General features: G+C 49.3%; 1 protein-coding gene across 13 annotated transcripts in view; it reads left to right on the plus strand.

Annotated features, from left to right (window-relative positions):
- Positions 1-23,952, plus strand: part of JAKMIP1 (janus kinase and microtubule interacting protein 1) — a 175,766-nt gene that overhangs the window by 117,753 nt on the left and 34,061 nt on the right. For all 13 annotated transcript variants that reach the window (XM_063619736.1, XM_063619737.1, XM_063619739.1 and 10 more), the window contains 6 exons: positions 294-440; positions 1,737-1,877; positions 3,040-3,099; positions 18,301-18,429; positions 20,876-21,004; positions 23,120-23,203. In XM_063619736.1, coding sequence (XP_063475806.1) covers positions 294-440; positions 1,737-1,877; positions 3,040-3,099; positions 18,301-18,429; positions 20,876-21,004; positions 23,120-23,203 — 690 coding nt within the window. The remainder of the gene's footprint in view (positions 1-293; positions 441-1,736; positions 1,878-3,039; positions 3,100-18,300; positions 18,430-20,875; positions 21,005-23,119; positions 23,204-23,952) is intronic.

Below are 23,952 nucleotides of genomic sequence, written 5' to 3' on the forward strand. Positions count from 1 at the left end.
TTTAAGTTGTTTCTAATTCTTTCCATGAAAATAACACTGGGAGACCACCACTATGCATTCACTTCTCACCGTGTGCCTAGGAGACAGGAGCTGCCATGATTCTCATTTGATAGATGAGGAAACTGAGGCTGGGAACTTGCCCATTGTCACGCAACTAGCAAACAAATGTGTCACCCAGGACACTGGCCTCAGAAGGGGTCCTAACCGGGTTGAGTCTCTGCTCACCTTGGTGCTGTGACCTCGGCCGTCCGTCGTCAAGTTGTCTGAACCTCTATGCCTGTTTCCAACCACAGCTGAAACGTTCGCGGGAGACCGAGGTTCAGCTGAAGCCCCTGGTGGAGAAGAACAAGCGGATGAACAAGAAGAATGAGGATTTGTTGCAGAGTATCCAGAGGATGGAGGAGAAAATCAAGAACCTCACGCGGGAAAACGTGGAAATGGTAAGCCGTGGGCCCCTTGGGGCCAGCCCTGGTACTCTCATCTCTGTCTGGGATTCTTCAGCCCTGAACCTCCCGGTTCACATGTTCTGGGGCGCACCTGCTGCCCACCTCCTCACGAAGCACCAGGCGCAGTGTTAGTCACAGATGGCTCTCCTTTCTCTCTACCCGTCTCACATTCACTGTGCTGTGGGTGTTTGTGCCCAGAGGGAGTCAGACAGCTGTGTCCTTAAACACATCCCCCATTCTCTCTGAGCCTCTGTTTCTTCATGCATAAAATGGGAATGAAAATAGCAACACTGGAGGATCATCAAGAGGGTGAAATGACAGCATGTAAAGACCTCATAGGGAATGGGCCCAGAGGACACCCAGCGTGTGAAAGCCATCACGATGATCGCTGGCGATGCCCTGCAGAGGGGTTTCTCCTCCAGCTAGGATGCCTGGTGCTTGTGGTCAGGGCGGGTGTCTTGTAGTTGACAGTTCACAGAATGATTTCAGGTTCATTGTTCAGAGTAGTATCAACCCCCACTTTACAGCCGGGAAGACGGAGGCTCTGTCACCACACGTGCTCTGCTGTCTGCACTGTAGCAGGTGCAGATGTGTATGTGTGTGTCTGTGTGTGTGTAATTGCTGTTGTGTGGAGTCCTCTCCTTCCCCTGCCTTCCCCTCCCAGCTTTCTAGGCTCATTTCAAATGTCATCTTCCACCCCCAGGCCCTGCACATCCCTTCCTGTCAAGAGTGTGCATGGTCAGCCCCACCTTGGGCTTGGCTTTGGTCTGCCCTGTCCCCTCTCCCAGCACAGGACAAGGTGGCCACATATTAGTCCATTTTCACACTGCTGATAAAGACATATCTGAGACTGGGTAATTTATGAAGAAAAATAGGTTTAATGGACTCACAGTTTCACGTGGCTGGGGAGGCCTCACAATCATGGCAGACAGCTAGAGGCACGTCTTACTTGGCAGCAGGCAAGAGAGATTGAGAGCCAAGTAAAAGGGGAAACCCCTTATAAAAACATCAGAGACTTATTCACAACCACAAGAATAGCATGAGAGACTCCACCACCATTATTCAATGATCTCCCACCTGGCCCCTCCCACAACACATGGGAATTATAGGAGCTGCAATGTTCAAGATGAGATTTGGGTGGGGACACAGCCAAACCATATCAGGCCATCATCTCTTTTATCCTCCCGTCCATCCTTCTATCCCTGCACCCCTGAGCTCCACTCCAGCACTGTCCCTAACAAACATTGTTGGCGGGTAACCCTGTGGTTTTCTGTCTCCCTGTGGCTGCAGAAAGAAAAGCTGTCAGCGCAGGCATCTCTGAAGCGGCACACCTCCCTGAATGACCTCAGCCTGACCAGGGATGAGCAGGAGATCGAGTTCCTGAGGCTGCAGGTGCTGGAGCAGCAGCACGTCATTGACGACCTCTCACTGGTACATCTAGCACAGCTGGCGCGGCTGCCCCTGGCGGGAGTGGCACCGGCTGACTTGGGCGTCAGGAACAGGCGCTGGGGCTCAGGGTGATGCTGCTGAGCTGGGTCAGGGTCAGGCAGTGCTGACTTTGGGACTCACCAAGCTCACCCTGGTGTGCACATTCCTGCTTCATTCTGCCATCAAGCAGCCTTGGCTTAAATGAGATCACTGGTACCTGGGGACAGTTTCCATGGCTACCCTTTTCTCACATCTTCTCCCTGGCTTGCTGTGGTTAAGAAGCATCAGTTTTAAGAATGTCTTTTGGCCTTTAGAGACTGGGCATGATCTGTTCCAGAGAAGGGTTTTTGTTTGTTTGTTTGGTTGGTTTTTAGCTTAGCAGTTGCAGACTGTGAGTTTGCGCCCACACACTTGAACCTTGTAATCAGACCAGCACCTTGCTAAGGCTGCCTGTGTGAGTTTTGGATGTGTATATGGGGCATACATCTATCAAAGGGGGTTGAGCATGTCCTAAGCAGGTGGGGAATTACATGCAGAGAATTCCACAGCTCTCTGTGAAAGGAACTTAGGCAACAGGCAGAGAACACCTGCAGGGAGCTTTAGTTGGATCTTAGAAGCAGAATGTGTTCTGCTCACCGAAGTGGGCGTGTGATGGTTCCATGCACTGGTCTTCAAAGAATAGAAAAGCTAGTGATCAAAATTCTAGAAAAGGCTTTGATTATAATTTTCATGTTCATTTTGCCTGCCTCCATCTCCCTCTACCTCTTTAACTTCTCTCTTTCTTCCTTTCACCCGTCCATCCATCCATCCACCCACCCATCCATCCACCCATCCATCCATCCACTCACCCATTCTTTCATCCTTCCATCCACTTATCTATGCATCCATCTATCTATCCATCCATCTTTGCTTCATTATACAAAAGACTCATTGCAGCTTAGGATGAAAAATATATTTCAATGAAATAACAATAAAGTCAAAAGGTGGATAATAAACTCTCCCTGTAGCTCTCAGTTCAGAGAAGCAGCCATCACTTGGGCACTTAGAACTTGAACTAGCCATGGCTGGTGTGGATGGGCAGGCCCAGCTGCCTTTGAGAGCCAGTGGCTTTGGTTCGTGAGATGTGAGGCTGGCTGGAAATGCCAACCGTTGTGTTTCCTTCTAGGAGAGAGAACGGCTATTGCGCTCCAAAAGGCATCGAGGGAAAAGTCTGAAACCGCCCAAGGTGAGCCTGCGATGGTGCACCTGCCCTGCCTTTCCGCTGTGTCACGCATCTGCAGGGCAGATGGGTCGTGGAGTGGGGAGGTTTTACAGAGGGGTCCTGAAGCAGACACACACATCTCTGCATGCCCGATGATGAAAAGCCTGTCATCACCGTCTCTCAAAGCAACATAAATATGGCCGTGTCATGCGACCTAGTTATTGTAATTTATTCATGGAAAACTTCCTGATGAATTCTCCACTTAAGTCTCAGGGTATATTCACCCAAAATTAAAAACATAAATACTTAAACCTTTTGAAGGATTTAAGGAACATTCAGGGTTGGTTTATATCAGAGCATATCCTGTTCTGAAAAAAATCAGGAGCTTTGTGTGTTTTTGGAATCATGCAGAACTGTAGTCTTTTTGGAAAATATAGGTCTGCTGCTATTTCCTAGTAACGGTGTCTGAAGGAGCTGGGCTTGTAAAATTCAAATGCCCACAGGGACCAATCTGGAAGGTAAAGAGCACACTGGAGCTGATACCAAAAAAAAAAAAAAAAGTATAGTTTGCCTTTAAACCCGTAAACCTATTTTTGGCTTCCACAAAGACACAGGTCTCCTCTCCTCTTTTTTTTTTAGGCAGAGTCTCACTCTATTGTCCAGGCCGGAGTGCAATGACACCATCTCAGCTCACTACAACCTCCACCACCCAGGTTTAAATGATTCTCCTTCCTCAGCCACCACGCCTGGCTAAATTTTGTATTTTTAGTAGCGGCAGGGTTTCACCATATTGGCTAGGCTGGTCTCCTCTCCTTTTTATTGAACACAAGTGCCCCCTTTGGTTTATTTTTTGATTGAGATGTGGTTATAGAGAAATATTTCTCATCTATAAGGAAAACAGCTGTGCAAATGTGATAGTGAATGGCCAAAGACATGTGGTCTTTGTGTCAGGGTGACAACAGGGAATGGTGGGGACTGTGGCAAACTGGGCCCTGAATCCTGGTTGCTCTAAGAAGGTGGACCGATGGCATCAGATAGTCCAGTTTTTCAAGATAAATGTAAATCCTTATCTATTAGCTTCCTAGGGCTGCCTTAACAAAGTACCACAAAATCAGTGGCTTAGAGCCACAGAAAAAGGCCAGGCACAGTGGCTCATGCCTATAATTCCAGCACTTTGAGGGGCCAGGGTGGGTGGATCGCTTGAACCCAGGAGTTTGAGATCAGCCTGGGCAACACAGCAAGACCCTGTCTCTACAAAAAATTAAAAAAATTAGCTGGATGTGGTGGCGCCTGAAGTCCCAGCTACTTTGGAGGCTGAAGCAGGAGGACTGCTTGAGCCCAGGAGGTCAAGGCTGTAGTGAGTCACGATTGTGCCACTGCACTCCAGCCTCAGTGACAGAGCAAGACCCTGTCTCAAAAAAAAAAAAAAAAAAAGGAAAGGAAATGTATTACCTTACAGTTCTAGAGACCAGAATGCTAAAATTAAGGTGTCGTGTCGGTAGAGCCATGTTCCCTCACTCTAAAACCTATAGCAGACCCTTCCTTTCCTTTTCCTAGCTTAGAGTGGCTTCCCAGCAATCTTTGGTGTCCTTGGTTTGCAGCTTTTACTCCAATCTCTGCCTTCATTGTCAGTGACATCCTACCTGTGTATCTCTGTGGCTCCACGTATAAAGCCACCACTCATGCTGGATTAGGAGTCCACCCTACTCCAGTGAGACCTCATGATAATTTAACTACATCTGCAATGATCCTATTTCCAAATAAGTCACATTCTGAGGTACTAGGGTTAGGACCTCAACCTATCTTTTTGGGAGATACAGTTTAATCCATAACACCTTACTTTATGTGAAATTGAAGGATTTAAATGTTGGATTTTAAATGTCTGTAATTTTAAATGTCCGAATACAGGTTCAACATCCCTAATCCAAAATCTAAAAATCCGAAATCCAAAATGCTCCAAAATCTGAAACTTTCTAAGCACCAACATGAGGCCAGGGAAATTTCACACCCGGCCTCATGTGACAGGTTGCAGTAAAAACACTGTCAAAACTTTGATTCATGCACAAAATTATTTAAAATATTTTATACAATTCCCTTCAGGCTATGTATTATATATAAAGTATATATGAAACAAATGAATTTCATGTTAGACTTGGGTCCCATCCCCAAGATACCTTATTCTGTTTATGCAAATATTCCAAAATCTGCAAAAACATCCAAAATTCCTTCTGGTTCCAAGCATTTCAGATAAGGGACACTCAGCCTGTAAAATATATTATACCTGTGGGCCACATGAAATATATCTATGGGTGCAATTTGGCTCCCAGGCTGCCTCCTGGTGGCCTTTACTGCAGCGTTCAGGTAATGCCACTTAGAGTGGCCTGGCTCGTTGATGATTTGCTAGGTCCTGGATTCTCAGATGAGTGGGTATTTATACAATCTCATTGAATTCTCACAGCCACCCCGTGTAGTTGGTATTATTTTTTCAAATTTACAGTTACAGAAGCCATATAGATATAAAATATAGAAAAAACTCAGAAAAATTAAATTGACAAGGCTGAGTTTCAAACTCAAGTCTGAGACTGCGAGGCCCAAGCTTTTCCCACCAAGCCAAGTCGAACACAGGGCAAATTTCTGCACATTGACATTAGAAACTCAGAAATGGGAAGTGGTTTGAGTAGAACTTGTCTATGTTTATTTATTTGTTTGTTTATTTTATTATTTATTTACTTATTTTTTTGAGATGGAGTTTCGCTCTTGTTGCCTAGGCTGGAGTGCAATGGCACGATCTCGGCTCATCACAACTTCTGCCTCCCAGGTTCAAGCGATTCTCCTGCCTCAGCCTTCCAAGTAGCTGTGATGACAGGCATGTGCCACCACGCCCAGCTAATTTTGTATTTTTAGTAGAGACGGGGTTTCTCCATGTTGGTCAGGCTAGTCTCAACTCCTGACCTCAAGTGATTCGCCCGCCTCAGCCTCCCAAAGTGCTGTGATGACAGGTGTGAGCCACCGTGCCCGGCCTATATTTAAATATATACTTTTATAGAAGACATAGAACCACATTATAGAATATCTGGGAAATAAAAAGTGATCTATCACCGCAGTGCCTCCCCGGCACATTGGTGTTGCTGTTTTAATTCATTTCCCCAGCTGGAACTGCAGTATACACATTTGCACCCTGGATTTTATTTAACATTAGACTGCAAGCCTTTGTCCTGTGATAGCTGTCATTGTAAATATAAATTTTTATGGCTACATAATCTGTTGAGGAGATGGAGCATAAACTGGTTTACTGTTCTGCGATTGTTGGGCACATTGCTTACAGCTCCTCAGCCCTATGAATGATGCTGCAATATCTGTGCTTCTGTTTACGCAGACAGCTCTTTCTGGCCCAGCTCTATTTTATTCCCTGTTGAACATGTCATTAAGTGACTATACCATTATTTAGCTACCCTTTCCCCTACGTTTGGACTTGCTGTTTCTGTAAATGTCGCCACAGCAACCAGCTTTTTTTTTTTTTTTTTTTTTTTTTTTGAGACGGAGTCTCGCTCTGTCGCCCAGGCTGGAGTGCAGTGGCGCGATCTCGGCTCACTGCAAGCTCCGCCTCCCGGGTTCACGCCATTCTCCTGCCTCAGCCTCTCTGAGTAGCTGGGACTACAGGCGCCCGCCACCACGCCCGGCTAATTTTTTTTGTATTTTTAGTAGAGATGGGGTTTCACCGTGGTCTGGATCTCCTGACCTCGTGATCCGCCCGCCTCGGCCTCCCAAAGTGCTGGGATTACAAGCGTGAGCCACCGCGCCCGGCCCGGCAACCAGCTTTTGTCTGGAAAGCTGTGTCCGTAATCAGAATCGTTTCCATGCATAGATTCCCAGAAGTTGAAATATGGCTCAGAGGGTGAGAAGGCTTTGACCAGAGAGCATCGCCCCCACCCCACCCCACTGCCTCATGGAAGAGTTGCACCATTCTGCACAGCTGCTGGGAGTGTGTGTAACAGCCATTTTCACCATGGGACATATGTTTAAAAGGCACAAATCTAAAGATTGTGCAGTTTGTCCCATTAACGGGATGTGCTGTGGCATTACACACCCCGTAGAGCCTCCATATGGGGTTTTGAAAAATCCATTGTTGAGCCAAGACTTTATTTTTAAAGTCTGTATCAGAATGCCTGGATTAAACAGAGGCTCCTTTCCCCGTTCCCCATCTTCTGGCTTCTTTCCTTTTCTTCCTTCCTTTCTTTCTTTCTTTCTTTCTTTCTTTCTTTCTTTCTTTCTTTCTTTCTTTCTTTTTCTTTCTTTTTCTTTCTTTCTTTCTTTCCTCCCTCCCTCCCTCCCTCCCTCCCTCCCTTCCTTCCTTTCTTTCTCTTTCTTTCTTTCTCTCTTTCTTTTCTCTCTCTTTCCTTCCTTCCTTCTTTCTTCTTTCTTTTTTTTTTTTTTTGAGACAGATTTTTGCTCTTGTTGCCCATGCTGGAGTGCAATGGCATGATCTCGGCTTGCTGCAACCTCCGCCTCCCAGGTTCAAGTGACCCTCCTGCCTCAGCCTCCCAAGTAGCTGAGATTACAGGCATGTGCCACCACACCTGGCTAATTTTGTATTTTTAGTAGAGACGGTGAAACGTAGTTTCGCCACGTTGGCCAGGCAGATCTCGAACTCTAGACCTCAAGTGATCCACCTGCCTCAGCCTCCCAAAGTGCTGGGATTACAGGCATGAGCAACCGCAACCGGCCATTCTTCCTGATTTTTGAATGTGTTTATTGGAGGAGAAATTCACAAAGGGTTAGAATTGAATCGTGATTTGCTACATTGCCTGTACAACAGGCAAGGACAGGGGCTGTGTCTGTCCTGCCCACTGTGGCCTGTTCACTTCCTGGCACAGAGTAGGTGTTGACTAAATAGTCCCTAAATAGTTGTTGGCTAAATAAGCGAATTGACTTTACTGGAAAAATGTACTTGTATGACACTGGATTGTCCCAGAAGAACGGTGATGTGTGGTCACTTTACTGAAGATAGTTCCGTGTCATTAGGAGGCCGAATTTGGGGATCTGTGTAGAAACTTTCCAAGTGGGTTTAGGGTCTTTTCTATTCACTGTTTCCTGGGCCCACCAGCATTTTTTCTTTTTCTCAAGATTCAGTGTAGACTTCCGTGTGGACCAAGTTTTCTCCCATGTTCCTACTTAATCCTGGCGTTGTGCAGGGCTGGATGGAATTGATACTTGGATCCTTCGGGGCCGAGCAGGTTTTGTAATCCAGGGTTGCCTTTCAGGCCTAAGAAGCTTCTCTTTCTTCTCTACCACAGGCCACAGGCATTCCGTACACGTGGCTTTCTCTATCTGTGGGTTTCACATCCGTGGATTCAACCAACCTCTGATTGAAAACCTTCAGGAAAAAAAAAATGGATGGTTGCATCTCTACTGAACACATACAGCCTTTTTTTCCTTTTCTTTTTGTTTTGAGACGGAGTCTCACTCTGTTGACCAGGCTGGAGTGCAGTGGCATGCTCTTGGCTCACTGCAGCCTCCACCTCCCGGAATTTTTTTCCTTTTCATCATTCACTAAACAATACAGTCTAAAACTAGAGTCATGCATTCCTTAACAACAGGGACACATTCTGAGAAATGCGTCATTAGGCGACTTTGTCATGTAAACATCATGAAGTGTACTTGCATAAACCCAGATGGTCTAGCCTCCTACACACCTAGGCTATTCAGTCTAGTCTGTGGCTTCTAGGCTGCAAGCCTATGCCGCATGCTACTGTACTGAATACTGTAGGCAGTTGTAATCCAATGGTATTTGTGTATCTAAACATAGAAAATATACAGTAAAAATACAGTATTATGATCTTATGGGACCGTTGTTGTATACTGTTGGGGATTGAGATGCTGTTACGCTGCACATGACTGGGTTTACAGGGCATCTGCATTGTATTAGGCACAATATTATAAGTCATCTAGTTAAAGTGTACAAGAGGATGTGCGTAGGTTATGTGCAAGTACTACACCAATTTGTGTAAGGGGCTTGAGCAGCCGTGGATTTTAGTATTCGTGGGAGGTTCTAGAACCAGTCCCCCATGGATACCGCAGGATGACTAGACTGGTTTCCTTTTCCCCTGAAATGCCCCCACCACTCTCTGTCCATCACACATGGAAGTGCTTTAACACTTCGCCAAAGGCTTTGCTTGACAGAGCACTGTGGTGAATGCATTGAAAATTCCAGAACTTTCCAGAAATCTGACAGCCCCATCCCTGCTCTCCAGCTCCTGACTCTGTCAGAAGGACCCTAGCAAACCTCCCTGGACTCCCTGCAGGAGGGCGCCTCCAGTCCACTCCCACACCCCAGCTTGCAGAAGATGCAGTCAGGGCAAAGCAGAGGGTGTCCGCCTTTGTCTTCCCAGGGCGTTTGTGTCCCTGAGGGCCATGACTCTGTCTTACTGGGCCTGTCCAACAGTCCCCTTATGGGATCTCCTCCAGGGACAAGATTGGTGTCGATTATCTCATTTCCCGGGGAGCCTGCTGGTTCAGCATGGACTCAGGTTAGCCCCAAGGGAGAGGTTGTGGGAGAAGGATCCTGAGTGGTTCCTTGGGCTGTGCCCTGGACACTGGGGTAGGGGGCTTGCTCAGGACCTGGGCCTCTGGCCATGTGGCAGTAAATTGTGTTGCAGGCTATTGGAACTTGCACAGAAGCTATATCATCACAGAGTTCTAAGCATATGCATAATAGCTAAAAATTAGTACAGTTTACTCACACACCTTGGTTGAAAGAAGGACCCATCATTTTGGATAAGGTTGGGAAATTGTAGCCCCAAGCAGTATGGGAGTCAGACCCTAGCTACTAGCTGGATGGGATTGACCAAGTCATCTAAACTCTCAGAACCTCAGTTTAATTCTTAAAATGAACATTATATCCATGGAATCTAAGGAAGCTTCTGGTTCTTTGCTTGGTGCATAGCAGGTGATCAGGAAGTCAGAGTGTCTCCTTCTTCCTTTACCTTATAGCTCAACAACTTTCCTTTGGAGGGCCTGTCAAATGCAGATTCCCAGGCCATGCCCACACCCTGCCTCCCCCACTAATTTATAATAGTGAGGTGGGATCTCAATGCCTTTTGCAGTAATCATCCTTTAAGGGAGGACTGGGGAGCTGCACTGGGAACCATCAAAGCACCATCGGAAGGAGAGGCCCTTTCTTGGGCCAGTGCATCAGTGCTGTGTCCCCTCCTCCCCGAATGACCTTGGGTCTGCTGTTGCCAGTGGTTGGAGGATGCCTGAGGTCTGGCGGGCCATTTTTGTCAGTGACTTTTGCATCCATTCTGATGGGACCTATCAAAACACACAGGACATATCTAAACTTGACCCCTAGCCCCACGCCCCTGAGGCCAAGCCTGCTGCCTGGTAGAGGGAAGGACAGACACTGGCAGCTGGTTGTACGGTACCTTTGCCTGCCTAGGAAGCTCAAGCACTTTTTTTTTTTTTTAGAGAGTTTCGCTCTGTCACCCAGGTTGGAGTGCAGTGGCGCGATCGACCTCAGCTCACTGCAACCTCCGCCTCCTGGGTTCAACCAATTGTCATGCCTCAGCCTCCTGAGCAGCTGGGAGTGTGCCACCAGGCCTGGCTGATTTTTTTTGTATTTTTAGTAGAGACAAGGTTTCACCATATTGGCCAGGCTGGTCTCAAACTCCTAACCTCAAGTGACCTGCCTGCCTCGGCCTCCCAAAGTCAAACATTTTTTCATCATGTGCATGCATTTTTCATTTGCAAGTTTTGCCAGAGCTACCCATTTTTTCCTTCGTGGTTGTTTGCAGTTGATCTTATTCCTAGGCTGCCTTCCCCACGGCTGTCACCAGTCTGTGAACTCATGAGGGGTGGATGGTGCCCTGGGATCCAGCTACTCGAAGCTGCTGGCACAGTGCCCTGCACTCAGAGGGGCTAATAGTAGTGACTGCGTGAAACCAGTGGCTACTTCATGTCTGTCTACAGGGCTGGCCTCAGTTGTGTAACTGTGGGCCCTTTGCTGGGAGGGGAGAGGGCTTGTTCCCTCCTGGCTCAGCAGTGTCCCTGTCACCTGGTCCCTCCTCCACAGCAGCCATCAGGACTCATTTCACGCAGCTCTGATCAAAGGTAAAGAGGGCACAGGCAGCAGGACTTTGTGCCAGCCTCGCCGGCTGAGTGGCTGATGTAAATCAAAAAGTCTCTGAGGCAGGTCTCAATCAATTTAGAAGTTTATTTTGCTAAGGTTAAAAATGTACCCTGGAGACAGATCTGAGCCTTTCTCCAAAGATGATTTTGAGGGGTTCAACATTTAAAGGGGAAAAGCGGGCTGGAGGGGAAAGAGGGGGGGTGTGGTCACATGACTGAATCCACAGGTTGTGAGAGAAAAGGAGCAGGTAGGGGAATAGTCCAAATTATGTAATTGTCTTGTGCTCAGTAAATCAGCACTTTACATAAGATAAGGTGAACACGGAGCAGCTACCTGTAGAGATGCTTAACGTTTTCTCTGCAGCTCTCTGCTTAGGAACAAAAGGAAAGGCAGCTTCTTGCATGACTCAGCTTTCAGCTTAAGTTTTTCTTTTTGGTGGAGTGAACTGGGGTTCAGAGTTTTTATGTTCCTTTCACAGCGGGCTCTGTGCCAGAATCATGGGAGTCCCCTTTGAGCATTGCTCCATGTCCCACCTGCTGGGGGCCCTTTGGTAAAGGACTCAGGGAAGATGTGGGTCCTGGGGATAGGACACTGGGGTGATTATGAAGAGACAGGGGCTGTGTTCTGGACCACACCCAGGTGGCTCAGCAGACAAGCACACACACTGTCTGTGCCGGTCCTGGAGGCACCGCCAGAGGAGCTGCAGCTGGTGTGGGTGGAGCAGAGCTCCGGGAGCCTGACCTGGCCACAGAGGCCGCCTGGGTACCTTGTGCAGGGTAGCAAACACCGTGGGGACATCTGGCTCCCATTTGCAGACTTGGGAAGGGACAGGTGCCATTACCTATGGTGGTTCTAGGTAATCTGTTCACACAGGGCAGGAAACTCCAGTGCCAGGAGTGAGCAGGGTGGTGAGTCCTGGTCTCCGGGAGGAGCTGCTGCAGAGGCTGGATCTGTAGGTGCCTGGCCTCCTGCCTGGTTTCAGGAGGTGACTTCAGGCCCCGTGGGGAGGGACTTGAAGCAAAGGTTCCAGATTGTAGCCCCGCCCCTCCAGGCCCCTCTGTCGCAAGTCTGCACTGCCTGGGGCCAGACCCAGCTGTCTCAGGTCTGCACTGCCTGGCTGGGTGGTGCCTCATTAGGAAACGTGGCTTAAAGGGTAGTCAGCACTAAATTGAGTAGCACAATCCAGTCACACAATTCATCTGACGGATACTTCCAAAGGAATACAGCATCACGCATTGTTGAAGTTGAAACATACATGAACTTTGCTATGTACATTTCTTCTTTTATGAATTGTCCATTGCCCTTTAATATTGCTTTGGTATCTGTCAAAGTACAGATGTTTTACTTTTTTATGGTGAAGTCTGTCCATTTTTTCTCCAGCATGAGAGTTTTTGCTTTTGATATTATGTCTGGTGACGCTTCTCCAAGAGATGGAAGACTCTCAGAGACACCCCTTCTGGGCAGGTGAATCTGAAGACTTTGATCTAGTTAAAAAAAATCAGTTTTTCTATTAAATAATGGTTTGTTTTGGCCTACAAAAATGGTAAAACACTGACAAAATGATGGTAGAGAAGCCAATGAATTTGGCAAGTCTATGGTGCCTATGAGGTGATCGGGGAACAGCAGAGAAATTTCTCAAACACATGAGGACAGAGGCAGCTCCTCGGTTTGGGTCCTGGGGGAGAATCTCTCATGGCGTTGGCATTGCTAGTGCTGCCCCGGGGGCCTTGTGATTGTCTGGGGACCCAGGGCCTGTGCCATGGTGTTGACAACAGGCTCTCGGCTCAGGGAGGACGGGATCTGGGAGGAAGGTCCCCAGAGAATAAACTGGTTCGGAAGCTGTCCTCTGTGACGAATGCACCCCGGCCCGCCCCTGGAAACCACTCCCTTCAGCCCGCGGTTGGCGTGGCCAGCATCTGGGCTCTGCCCTGGAGCTGGCTTCCCTTTTACTGAAGGTGCGTCTTCCGGCGCAATCCTGTTCTCCGGACTCTGCAGCAGACGGATCCACAGGAAGCCGTGGAGACCCTAGGGCGGGTGTGTTAGAGGAAAGGGGAGTGCGTGGGGAGAGAACTGGTGCTTTTTCCTCGGACTGGAGGAAGCCCTGAAAATGGATGCCGATGAGGTGGCTTTTGCCTAAGCCCACGCACAGGGGCTGGCGTGTCTGCAGCATCACGCCACCATGGAATATGTCCTCTTTGTGCTGTACTTCTCTTTCTTCCTGTGTCTCTGCGCCCTGGTGTGCCTGTACTTCTCTGGCTGCCAGGAGATGACCTATAAGCATGAAGGTAGGCAGCTGGTTTGGCATTTTGTTTTTTGAGTCTCTGTGGTGGTCCCTGGCTGTGACCAACCGATGCTCCTGCCTGTGACAGGCAGCTCTGTTGAAAATGAAAGGAAGATGAGAAGACAGGTGGCTGAGAGAGACTGGATCCGGTTGAGGGGCTATTTGTTTTGGGGGTACCTCCTCTTTTTCCCTCTGCTTCATTTGACCTGCTAAGGAAGAGCACCTCTGTATATTCAAAATGTAAATGGAGGAGACATGTTTACTCTTCATTCATTTTGCCAAAACTGAATTTTTTTTTTTTTTTTTTTTTGAGACAGGATCTTGCTCTGTCACCCAGGCTGGAGTGCAGTGGCACAATCACAGCTCACTGCAGCCCCAACATCCCAGGCTCAAGTAATCTTTCCACCCCAGCCTCCCAAGTAGCTGGGACTACCGGCATCGACCACCATACTCAGCTAACTTTTTAAATAACTTTTTGTAGAGATGGATTCTCACTATGTGGCCAAGGTTGATCTTGAACTCCTGAGCTCAAGCGATCCTTCTGCCTCAGCCTCCCAAAGTGCTGGGATTACAGGCATGAGCCACTGTGCCCGGCCAAAACTAAATCTTAATCTGAATCTGGATTCATCTGTAAAAACGAGTCAACGAGGAGAGGCTTTGGTTGCAAGGAACATGGAAGGCTAGAGGAATTACCTTTTTATTCAGTAGATGGGCTCAGAATGAGCAAATGGTGGACGTTTTTGCTCCTAATGTATCTCTTGTGAGGAAAAACCTAGAGACTCTTAGAAGAGTGGAGACACAGAAAAATGAACAGTTTCTTTCATGTTTGTCATTTTTTTTAAAGCCCACTATGTGCCAATCATGAGAAGAAACAATATTTTCTAGGCGGTTCTCCCCTCATCCCTTGAGAAGCAGGCAGTGAATTATTTCCTGCATTTTTCGAAAATGCCGTGCAACACCAGTTGCATTGCCTTCAAGGAAGACAGCCACTGTGTTTTCACTTTAAATATTAATATATCTTTTCTATTTTTTATTAATAAAGGCACAAACATATTGAGATATCAAGTACATGTAGGCTTCCTGCATAATATAATCACTAAACAAAACTTTTCTCTAAAGGAAACCAACTAACCCAGTGTTATAAAATGTTATAAACACTAACCCAGTGTTATAAAATGTTATAAAAAAAGTCAAGGCTGGGCGTGGTGGCTCACGCCTGTAATCCCAGCACTTTGGGAGGCCGAGATAGACGGATCACTTGAGGTCAAGAGTTCAAGACCAGCCTGGCTAACATGGTGAACGCTTGTCGCTACTTAAAAAAATATATATATACAAAAATTAGCCAGGTGTGGTGGCACGCACCTGTAATCCCAGCGACTCAGGAGGCTGAAGCAGAAGAATCGCTTGAACTTGGGAGACGGAAGTTGTAGTAAGTTGAGATTGCACCACTGCACTCCAGCCTGGGCGACAGAAGGAGATTCTGTCTCAAAAAAAAAAAAACGTTAAAATGTTTTTTAAAAATACCCAGCATAAAAACCTGAGGGGTTGGGTCCCAGACAACTCCTTGCTGCTATGGGAACTCTGTGTGTGCCGTGCCTGGCTGTGGATTCCTCTGCATTGCTGCAGGATTCGAATTGAACTGCCCTTTTGTGTTTGGTTTCTGCCCTAAGAGCTGCTTCCTCTTTCCCTCAGAGCAGCATAATTCTGTGGAGTCTTGGTCTCTGGGGCCATATGATATGATACGTTCGGGGGCTCCACTGGGTCTGGAGTTAGGCTGTTTGCGAAGCCTGCTCTACTTTAAACACAGGCGGCAAGCAACATGAGTAGCTAATGCCCTGTATTAGGGCTTGGGAGTTGAGTCCTTAACTAGCAGTCCTGTAGGGTCTTTGGCAGCATTGGTAGTTAATGCCCTGTATTAGGGCTTGAGAGTTAGTCTTTAACTGGTAGTCCTGCAGGGCCTTCACAATGGATCGTCTTAGGTAATTGAGCATTGAGTCGTTGCCCCCAGGAGGGTCCCTGACACTGACATGGATGGTCACAGCCCAGCAGTGTGTCCTAAATGTTTGGAAAGTGTGTAACTTGATGATGCTTCCTGGACTACAGCAACAAACAGACTCGTCCCTAGAGGCCTTGCAATTAGCAGTGTTTACAAGAAATAAGGTCAGCTCAGTGGCTGCTCTGAAAAATGTGGAACCTGGAGCTCAGGGGGGTGACCTGTGTGTGCAGAAGAGCTTGAGTGCTGCAGATGCATCACTCCTGTGGGTGCCATTGTCACCATGGGATGTCACTACCACTGCTCTCTAGAGCTCATTGGAAGAGTCCATGATGCCTGAAGTCAGGTGGGGTCCTCATCTGGAGGGGAGATTTGAGTAGATGATTGTCTCCAGCCTCTGCAAGGAGAGAAATGACATTGAAGTTGATGGTGCCCATAGTCCTCACGTACTTGCCAGTGAGACTCATCTGGGGCATGTAACCACATGGTGTCCAACTGATGCCAGCTGTGTGAATGAATGGAAAGGGTGTCATGTGCAAAACAAAATCTGTTTGTGGATAGACAAACTAGTGTGGCTTTGAGTTCATTAACACTAGGATACAGTCGGAAACAAAAGGGCCAACCCCCTGCCTTCATGGAGCTTCCATTTCAGGGGGTGGGGGGAAGACCATCAGTGAACACAACAGCTTGCCAGATCTTACGTCAGTGGGGAGACGTGCTATGGAAAGGAATAAAGAAGGAGGCCCCAGAGGCTGGGGTGAGGATGAAGCAGGAGGGACCCGGGTATGGTGGCCAGGAAGCCTTTTCTCATATGGTTGCATTTGTGCAGAGACCTAAGGGAATCTAGGGAAGGAGCCATGTGGATTCTGGGGAAGAGCGTCTCGGAGCACAAAGGCCCCGTGGCAGGTGTCTGTGGGGTGCAGGAGCCTGGAGCAGAGGAGGAGAGGCGAGGAGGAGAGGGAGGGATGATGCCAGGGCAGGATGGGAGGTAGATCCTGCAGGGCCTCGCAGACCACTTGTAGCCTGCATGGATGTTGGTGGTTTTAATAATATCAGAGAGAGAGATATTGGTGGCTGGGACCAAGATGAAGGTCCCAATGGAGAGAGGGGGTGGGGGGGCTGGATTCTGAGTTGAAGGTGAAGTCAGCAGGGTTTCTCCCAGGGAGGGCAGGCATGAGAGGTGGAGAAGAGAGGGGGGGGGCCTCCTGGGATTGGGGCCTGGGCAACTGAAGCATGAGCTGCTGCTGCTGGACTCAGGTTAGATTACGGGAGGCGCGGTGTTGGGGGTAAGTCACCGCCCACTAGGATTCCACAGTGCCATAAAGGAGGCAGCTGACGTATGAGTCTGGAGTTCAGGGGAGAGGCGTATTCCCCATGCATATTAAAAAGCAAGGAGGAATGTGGGGGTTGGGGGATGCAGTGCGTGGAAAGACAGATGCCAAATGCAAGAACGTTCTGGGTGACGTGTGGTGGTGGGTGCCTCCCTTGCAGCACCTTCAGAAACGGAGTAAGGTGACAAAGATGTCCCTGCATCTTCTTCCTTGCCTTATGTCTGAATTATTTCCTAATCACATTATTAATTCTTGTGCCAGTCACATTTTTCTCACATTTACAGATATTTGGGTAAAACACATGGGCTGGGAGGGGCCCTTAGTATGTGGGGAGTGCCTGGCTTTTCTCTGTGGGTTGGGGGAGCTCTGGGTGAAGTCATGTTTTGGATGAGCCAGCAGAGCCTCGGGCTGGGCTCTGGAATTTAGTTTTGATTCATTCTTCATGGTCTGAAAGGCATTCGTTGATTGTAAAAACAAATAAAAATCCTTGTCAGGGGCTGTTTGGGAAAAAAACAAAAAAGTTATGTTCCTAAAATAAGGGACATTGATCTGGTGATTGTGGGTGGAGGTTTGCAGCCCCTAGGGGATGCAGGCTCTTCAGGGCAGGGACCTGGCCTGGTTATGATCCTATTGTATTCCCCAGGCCTGCCCCGTGTCTGGCCCATAGAAGGAGCTTTGCCAGTGTTTGCTGAGTGAATGAATGGATAGACAGATGAAGGAAGCCCCATATCCTATGACATTTGGAGTGGGAGAAGTGCCAGCAGGGCAACTCAGAGGCTGGCACATAGAGCCTTACAATTTGCTTCTGAATCTGAGTGATGGTCGTGTGAAGGTCTATTACATGATTCCTTCTCATTCTGTGAATCTTCCCAGTTTTCTATAATAAAAAGTTAAGCAGAGATTGCCTCTAAGTGTGGGTCTGGCCAGGACTTGGGCCACACACAGCCACACTAGTCAGAGTACTAGGACTATGGCTGGGTTCTCCACTCCTTCAAGCTGTTGCCCCCTCTGCTGTCCATATTCATCCAGTTCTTCTCCTTGGAACTCGACGTCTCCCTGGGCCCTGTCCCCCTTCTCCTTGGTACAGCCAGTGCGCTGCTTATGGAGCGGAATGGAGTGCTGGGCTGCTTTCTGGGCACAGGGCACACATGGCCCCCTTTTGTGCTCACAGGTGAGGTGGCTTCTCACTCCATTTGCTAGAGAAGGTGGCTGGCGCTCCAGGGGCCAAGTGGTTTGCACAGATCTACAGTTGGAGAGCCAAGGCCAGGGCCAGACTAGCTCACTCAGGCTGTAAACCCTAGGGTCATCTGCCACCTGCTGCCACCTTTTATCCCACCCAGTCAGTTACGAAGCCCACCAACCGCATCTTGGGATGCACCAGTGGCCCAAATATCAATTGTCACCCCCCTGCACTGGCATGCCCACGACCAGGGACTGGTAGACTCTGGCAATCCTCAGTCATTGCTAACATCATACAAATTGCATTTTACAGAAGCATGTTGTGGAGACATTTTTTGGATTTGATGAGGAGTCTGTGGACTCAGAAACATTGTCCGAAACATCCTACAACACAGACAGGACAGACAGGACCCCAGCCACGCCCGAAGAAGACTTGGACGATGTAAGCAAAACTGCAGAGGGGGCGGGACCTCACCCCAGATGCTCTCGGGGCAGCACCTCCTGCTTTTGATAGTTGCAAGTCTCGCTTCCTTGCCTATAGTTCTGAACCCCAGATGACCCATTCCTACCAGTGCATTATCAAAGCCAATGGCGTGAAGGGAAGGAGGCCCCCACAGCTGTGGACTCCATGAATGGCGACGGGAGGGCAGCACGTGGGGACCCTTTCTTTCCCCAGCACTGATTTTCCCACCAAGGAAATCTGTGGCTGTCAAGTTCAAGCTGAGTCATTGAGGGATGTTGCCTTGGGTTTCCTCACCATTTGCAATTAAAACTGCTGCATAATGATCTCTCCCTGGTCTCCACGCATGTGTGCACACACGCACACACCACTGGGCAGAAACAGCATCATTGCTTTCTTGACTAAGATAAAGCATGTGATCCAAAAATATATAAAGAAGAAGGTGAAGAGCCCTGAAGTCCCATCACCCCAAGGTCGCTGCCTCACCCTGTCCCGACCACCTGTGCCCATGTGGGTGCATAGCCAGCTTCTTGAGCAAGGTGGATTCGCGAGGGGGCAAAGACCAGCTTCATTCTCACTCACCTTCCCCAGGTGAATTCTTTCAGGAGTACCAATTACATCTCAGGCAGACCTTGTGGGCTTCTATGCCTTCCAGTGACGGGAATAATCACATTTGATTAATTTCCTAAACTGCAGACTTCATTCAGCGCAGACTTTCCCCTTGCTGGCCACCGGGGCCTGTGTCAGGCTTGGCTGCTGTTTCCCCACCTCGCTCTTCTGCCTCTTCCCATGCAGGCCCCTGGTGGCTTTTTCTGAGCCCAGGGAAGGGCAAGAATGGGAAGGGAGTGCGGATGTGCCAGGGCAGCTGGCCCTCAGGGCAGTGCCCTCTGGCAGGGGCAGGTGGATCACGCTGCCTCTCAGGGGAGCACTTCTCCAGGTCTCCACGAGCTCCCCTTGCGGTGCTGCACCCCACAGCTTCCTGGTGAGGGACTGGGCACTGCAGCTCGTTGTGCCCCCATGTCCCAAGACTCTGAATGGTCCGCCTCCCACAAACCCCTGCTCGTTGTCCTTGTCCCCTCCTGGTGGCCTTTTCTTTGGAGTCCCCTCTGGAATGACTTCTAGGCTGGTTTCCTCCCATGGGTCTATTTGCCATAGGAAAATGTGGCACATGCTGTGGGCGCTGGCACATCCGACCCCAAGATGGCCCTCTCTTTGCTCTTCCATCTTGTGCCAAAACTCTAGGGGACACATGTCACCTCTGCAGGTCGTCCCCTGGACATCCCTTCTTATGCTGGGAGAGACACACCATCCTCCCCGTCAGTCCACCAGCCTCAGCCCAAGTGCCGGCTGGAGGGAGGGGCCTCGCTGGTGCTGGAGACACACCACAGTCCATCAGCCTGTCCTGCACAAGGGTCTGGACTGGGCTACTCAGACTTTAGGGTCTTGTTCTCAGCCATGGGCCTTTTATGTTTAACTTAAAACAGGATGCATGCTTTTCAGCTTGCCTTTTCCCAGCCAGTGATGTGTAATAGGCATCTTTCAGCACCAGAACATGGGATTGCCTCATCCTCTCTCATGGCCATGTGGGGCTTTCCCATGGATGAGCAGCATGCACTGATGAGGGATTTATGCTGTGTCGTTTTCCACACCTGTGAACCATGCATGGAGCTCCTTCGTATTTGTGTCTTTATACGCTTATGTGGCCATTTTTTTTTTTTTGGAGACGGAGTCTAGCTCTGTCACCCAGGCTGGAGTGTGGTGGCATGATCTCGGCTTACTGCAACCTCCACCTCCCAGGCTCAAGGAATTCTCCTGCCTCAGCCTCCCGAGTAGCTGGAATTACAGGTGCCCACCACCATGACCAGCTAATTTTTGTATTTTAGTAGAGATGGAGTTTTACCATGTTGGCCAGCCTGGTCTCGAACTCCTGACCTCAGGTGATCTGCCTCAGCCTCCCAAAGTGCTGGGATTACAGGCATGAGCCACCATGCCCGGCCATCTCTTTAGGATAAATTCCCAGAATGGGAGGTGCTGGGTGGGAGGGGACACCCTTTACAATGGAGACCTTTGCTTCTGGAGTTGGGGCTGGTTCCATGGCACCAGCCCTTTATCTCCCACCTGCTCCCACATAACTCCAGTGATTCCCGTGGGTGGGAGCTCCTGGGAGTAGCGCTGATGGCTGAGGAGGTGCCTCCTCCCGGCAGCCCTTTCCTCCAATGCCCTAGTTGCTTCCTGGCAATTCGAGGCTCCTTAAGCACTCGATGGCAGCACTGTGAGATGTGGCCGTTTGATGTTGTCTAAGTTGACCCCGGCACTCAAAGCCACAGCAAGGGTTTGATTATTCATGTTTATTATTAAAATCAATCATAAATCATTTATTGTTGTAATTATGCACTTGATTATTTGTTTTCTTCTCCATTATGTGAAGGCCACAGCCCGAGAGGAGGCCGATCTGCGCTTCTGCCAGCTGACCCGGGAGTACCAGGCCCTGCAACGTGCCTACGCCCTGCTCCAAGAGCAGGTTGGGGGCACACTGGATGCTGAGAGGGAGGCCCGGGTGAGTGCAGCCAGCCTCAGGGCTCGAGGGAGGGGCCGAAGGCCAGGTCATGTAGGTCCTTTCCAGAAGTGTGACATACCCTGGCATGGACACTCAGAGGGGATTCTGAGAGGTGATGGGGAACCTATAGCAAGGTCTTTGCTGTGGTGACATTCTAGATGCCTCTCTGCATCCTCGGTGTGATGGCAGGCACTCTGGAACATTGAGCTATTAGAGGAAGCAACGCTACACATCACCTGTGCCATCTGTTTGGAGGAGAGCACGTGTTCAGAATTTAAGACTAAGTGATGAAATCACAGACTTGGCCGGCTCACAGGCTTCAGGCTCCCCTCCCTCCAGGGCTGCGAACCCCCCGCCCTCTGGGACATCCACCAGAACACTCGCAGGGACTCTCAGGGTGCTCCCCAGCCACCAAGGCACTCTGGGCCCTGTGACCACCTCAGTCCAGGCCACGCCATTCCTCAGGCTGGGCTGAGCTCTGCCTTCTGGAAATTTCCACCCGCTGGCCCTTCTCCCACCTTCGGGAGTCACATAGACTGGGGCCTGCTCTCCCTTCCTCCTGGGAGTGCGGGCGACTCTCGGAGAGCACACAGGGGTGCTTCCCTGCATCCCCTCCCCCATCTCACCCCCACACTGGCCCCCTGAGGCAGGAGGAATTAACACCAGCTTCCGAATGAGGAAACAGGCTCAGAACTGAGCAACTTGCCCCCAGATACCCAGATGCTGCTGAACGGAGCTGGGAGTCAAGGCCAGGTTTCTCGGACTCAGGGCCTGTGCTCTTTTTCATAGTTCTGTTTAGGAATTCCACAAAGGGATGGATTTTGGTAGTCTTAAAGGCGATGGGCCAGAATGGGGCATTACCTGGCAAATCTGATGGCAAAGGCGGAGAGGAGAGGCCACGCCCATGTGGAGTTTGTTCCAGGGGCAGCAGTGGCCCTGCAGGGGGGAGCCAGGAGTAAGGGGGAGTGAGGTCAGCAGGGAGGGAAGCTTCTTGTCCCACCATAAAAGGCCCAGTCTTTGTCATCTAGGTCAGAGGAGGGAAACTGTGAGGCTTTGTGTGGGCTGAATAATTTTTGTTTTGCTTTTTAAATTTCATCTACTTGCCAACATTTAAAAGTAAAGAGATTCCATAGAGAAATCCAGGTTCCTGACCTCTCTTGAAAGGTCAGAACATCTGGCAGCAACAGGCGTCCCATTTCTTGTGGCTGCTGCTGAGTGGCAGCGTCTCCCTGAGATGTGACATGTGCCTCTGGCTTGCCACAGTCCCCACCACTCCCTGTTATCCCACACCCAGTTGACTTCCCTTATTTATATGACTTGCTTGGTGCTTGAAGTATTTTGCTTTCAGCCCCTGCTGTAGGTGATAAGGGGCCTGGGCTGGGGGCTACGCAATTGTGCAGGCGTGTTGAAGTCTGATAATGGCTGAATGAGCTTCAGGTTCAGTAAGGATTGGACTTGGTCAGAGAGCTGGGCCTGGGCCCCCAGTGTGGCTGGCTTCTGGCTCACTCACCCCCTTCAAAAACAGAGTCCCTTCTCCAGGCTTCATTTTCCTTGTCTGTAAAACCAAGCAATTTGGACCTGTCAAACTCTCAAGGCTGTTCCGTTCTTAATGATTTTGTGTTTGAAGCTGAGGCATGCTTCTAGTAGGCCAAGGTTGAATATGTGCCGGGCGTGGTGGCTCATTCCTGTAATCCCAGCACTTTGGGAGGCCGAGGCGGGTGGATCACGAGGTCAGGAGATCAAGACCATCCTGGCTAACATGGTGAAACCCCGTCTCTACTAAAAATACAAAAAATTTAGCCGGGTGTGGTGGTGGGTGCCTATAGTCCCAGCTACTTGGGAGGCTGAGGCAGGAGAATGGTGTGAACCTGGGAGGTGGAGCGTGCAGTGAGCCAAGATCACGCCACTGCACTCCAGGCTGGGAGACAGAGCAAGACTCCGTCTCAAACAAAAAAAAAACAAAAAAACGTTGAATATGTGCTGCTAAAAGTGTACCTGTTCCTAAGGTTTGCCTATAAGGACCCTACGCATTGCTTGCATTGGAGCATGACGCTTTCTACCTCTCTGTCACCCACTGGAGGTGACCTGCTCACTGCCTGGTCTTTTCCCTTCCAGACTCGGGAGCAGCTACAAGCTGATCTGCTGAGGTGTCAGGCCAAAATTGAAGATTTGGAGAAGTTACTGGTTGAGAAGGGACAGGTGAGCAGGAGTGATCTGTGCTCTGTGAATCTTTGCCTTTCTGTCCCCTTGGTGGTATCCCTGGGGCTCGCCCATGTGCCAAGGGGGACATTCTGTGGGGCTGGATCAGGAGCTCCAGAGACACTAGAGGAAAAAACACTAGCAGAACCCAGGCACGAATGTGCTTCCTACTGTGCCTGTGTGCCGAGTTAAAAAATCAAAACAAGGTATGGCATTCTAACTTGGCCTTTTCTTTGTTTGTTTGCCAAATGCACAAAAAAGAGGTAATTCCAAAAGCAAAGGTGTGATCAAAACTGTTTTTGACTTGAACCTGAAGAAGAGCTGTCATTTCCTTTCAAGATTTTAATTGTGAAAATGAACCAGCACCTATGACTAACCCTGGGTTATTGCAGAGGCCCCACCTCTGGCCTCTGATTGTGTCTTAGAACAGTCTGGTCCTGTGCTGCTCAGGTTAGAGCCAACTGCACCTACCCATTCACTGCATTTGATTAGGCAAGGCCCGGTTGACAGTAAGACACAGCAGAAAAGCAATGCCTGGGCCTAGACCTGTCCCCTGGAGCCGGGGAGCCAGAGAGGGCTCTGGGTGGAAATCTGGCCTCTCAGAGGGTGGCATGCGAAGGTTAGTATGGGTCAGCCTCCTCTGTGTCAGAAGTGCTGCTGTGGTGACATAACCTGAACATCTCCCTGGCTCCATGTGACAAGGTGTATTCTGTTCACACTCCTGTTTCTCCCCGGGGCCTCTCAGGGAT

The sequence above is a fragment of the Symphalangus syndactylus genome, chromosome 16 (assembly GCF_028878055.3).
Source record: "Symphalangus syndactylus isolate Jambi chromosome 16, NHGRI_mSymSyn1-v2.1_pri, whole genome shotgun sequence".
NCBI classification, from domain to species: domain Eukaryota; kingdom Metazoa; phylum Chordata; class Mammalia; order Primates; family Hylobatidae; genus Symphalangus; species Symphalangus syndactylus.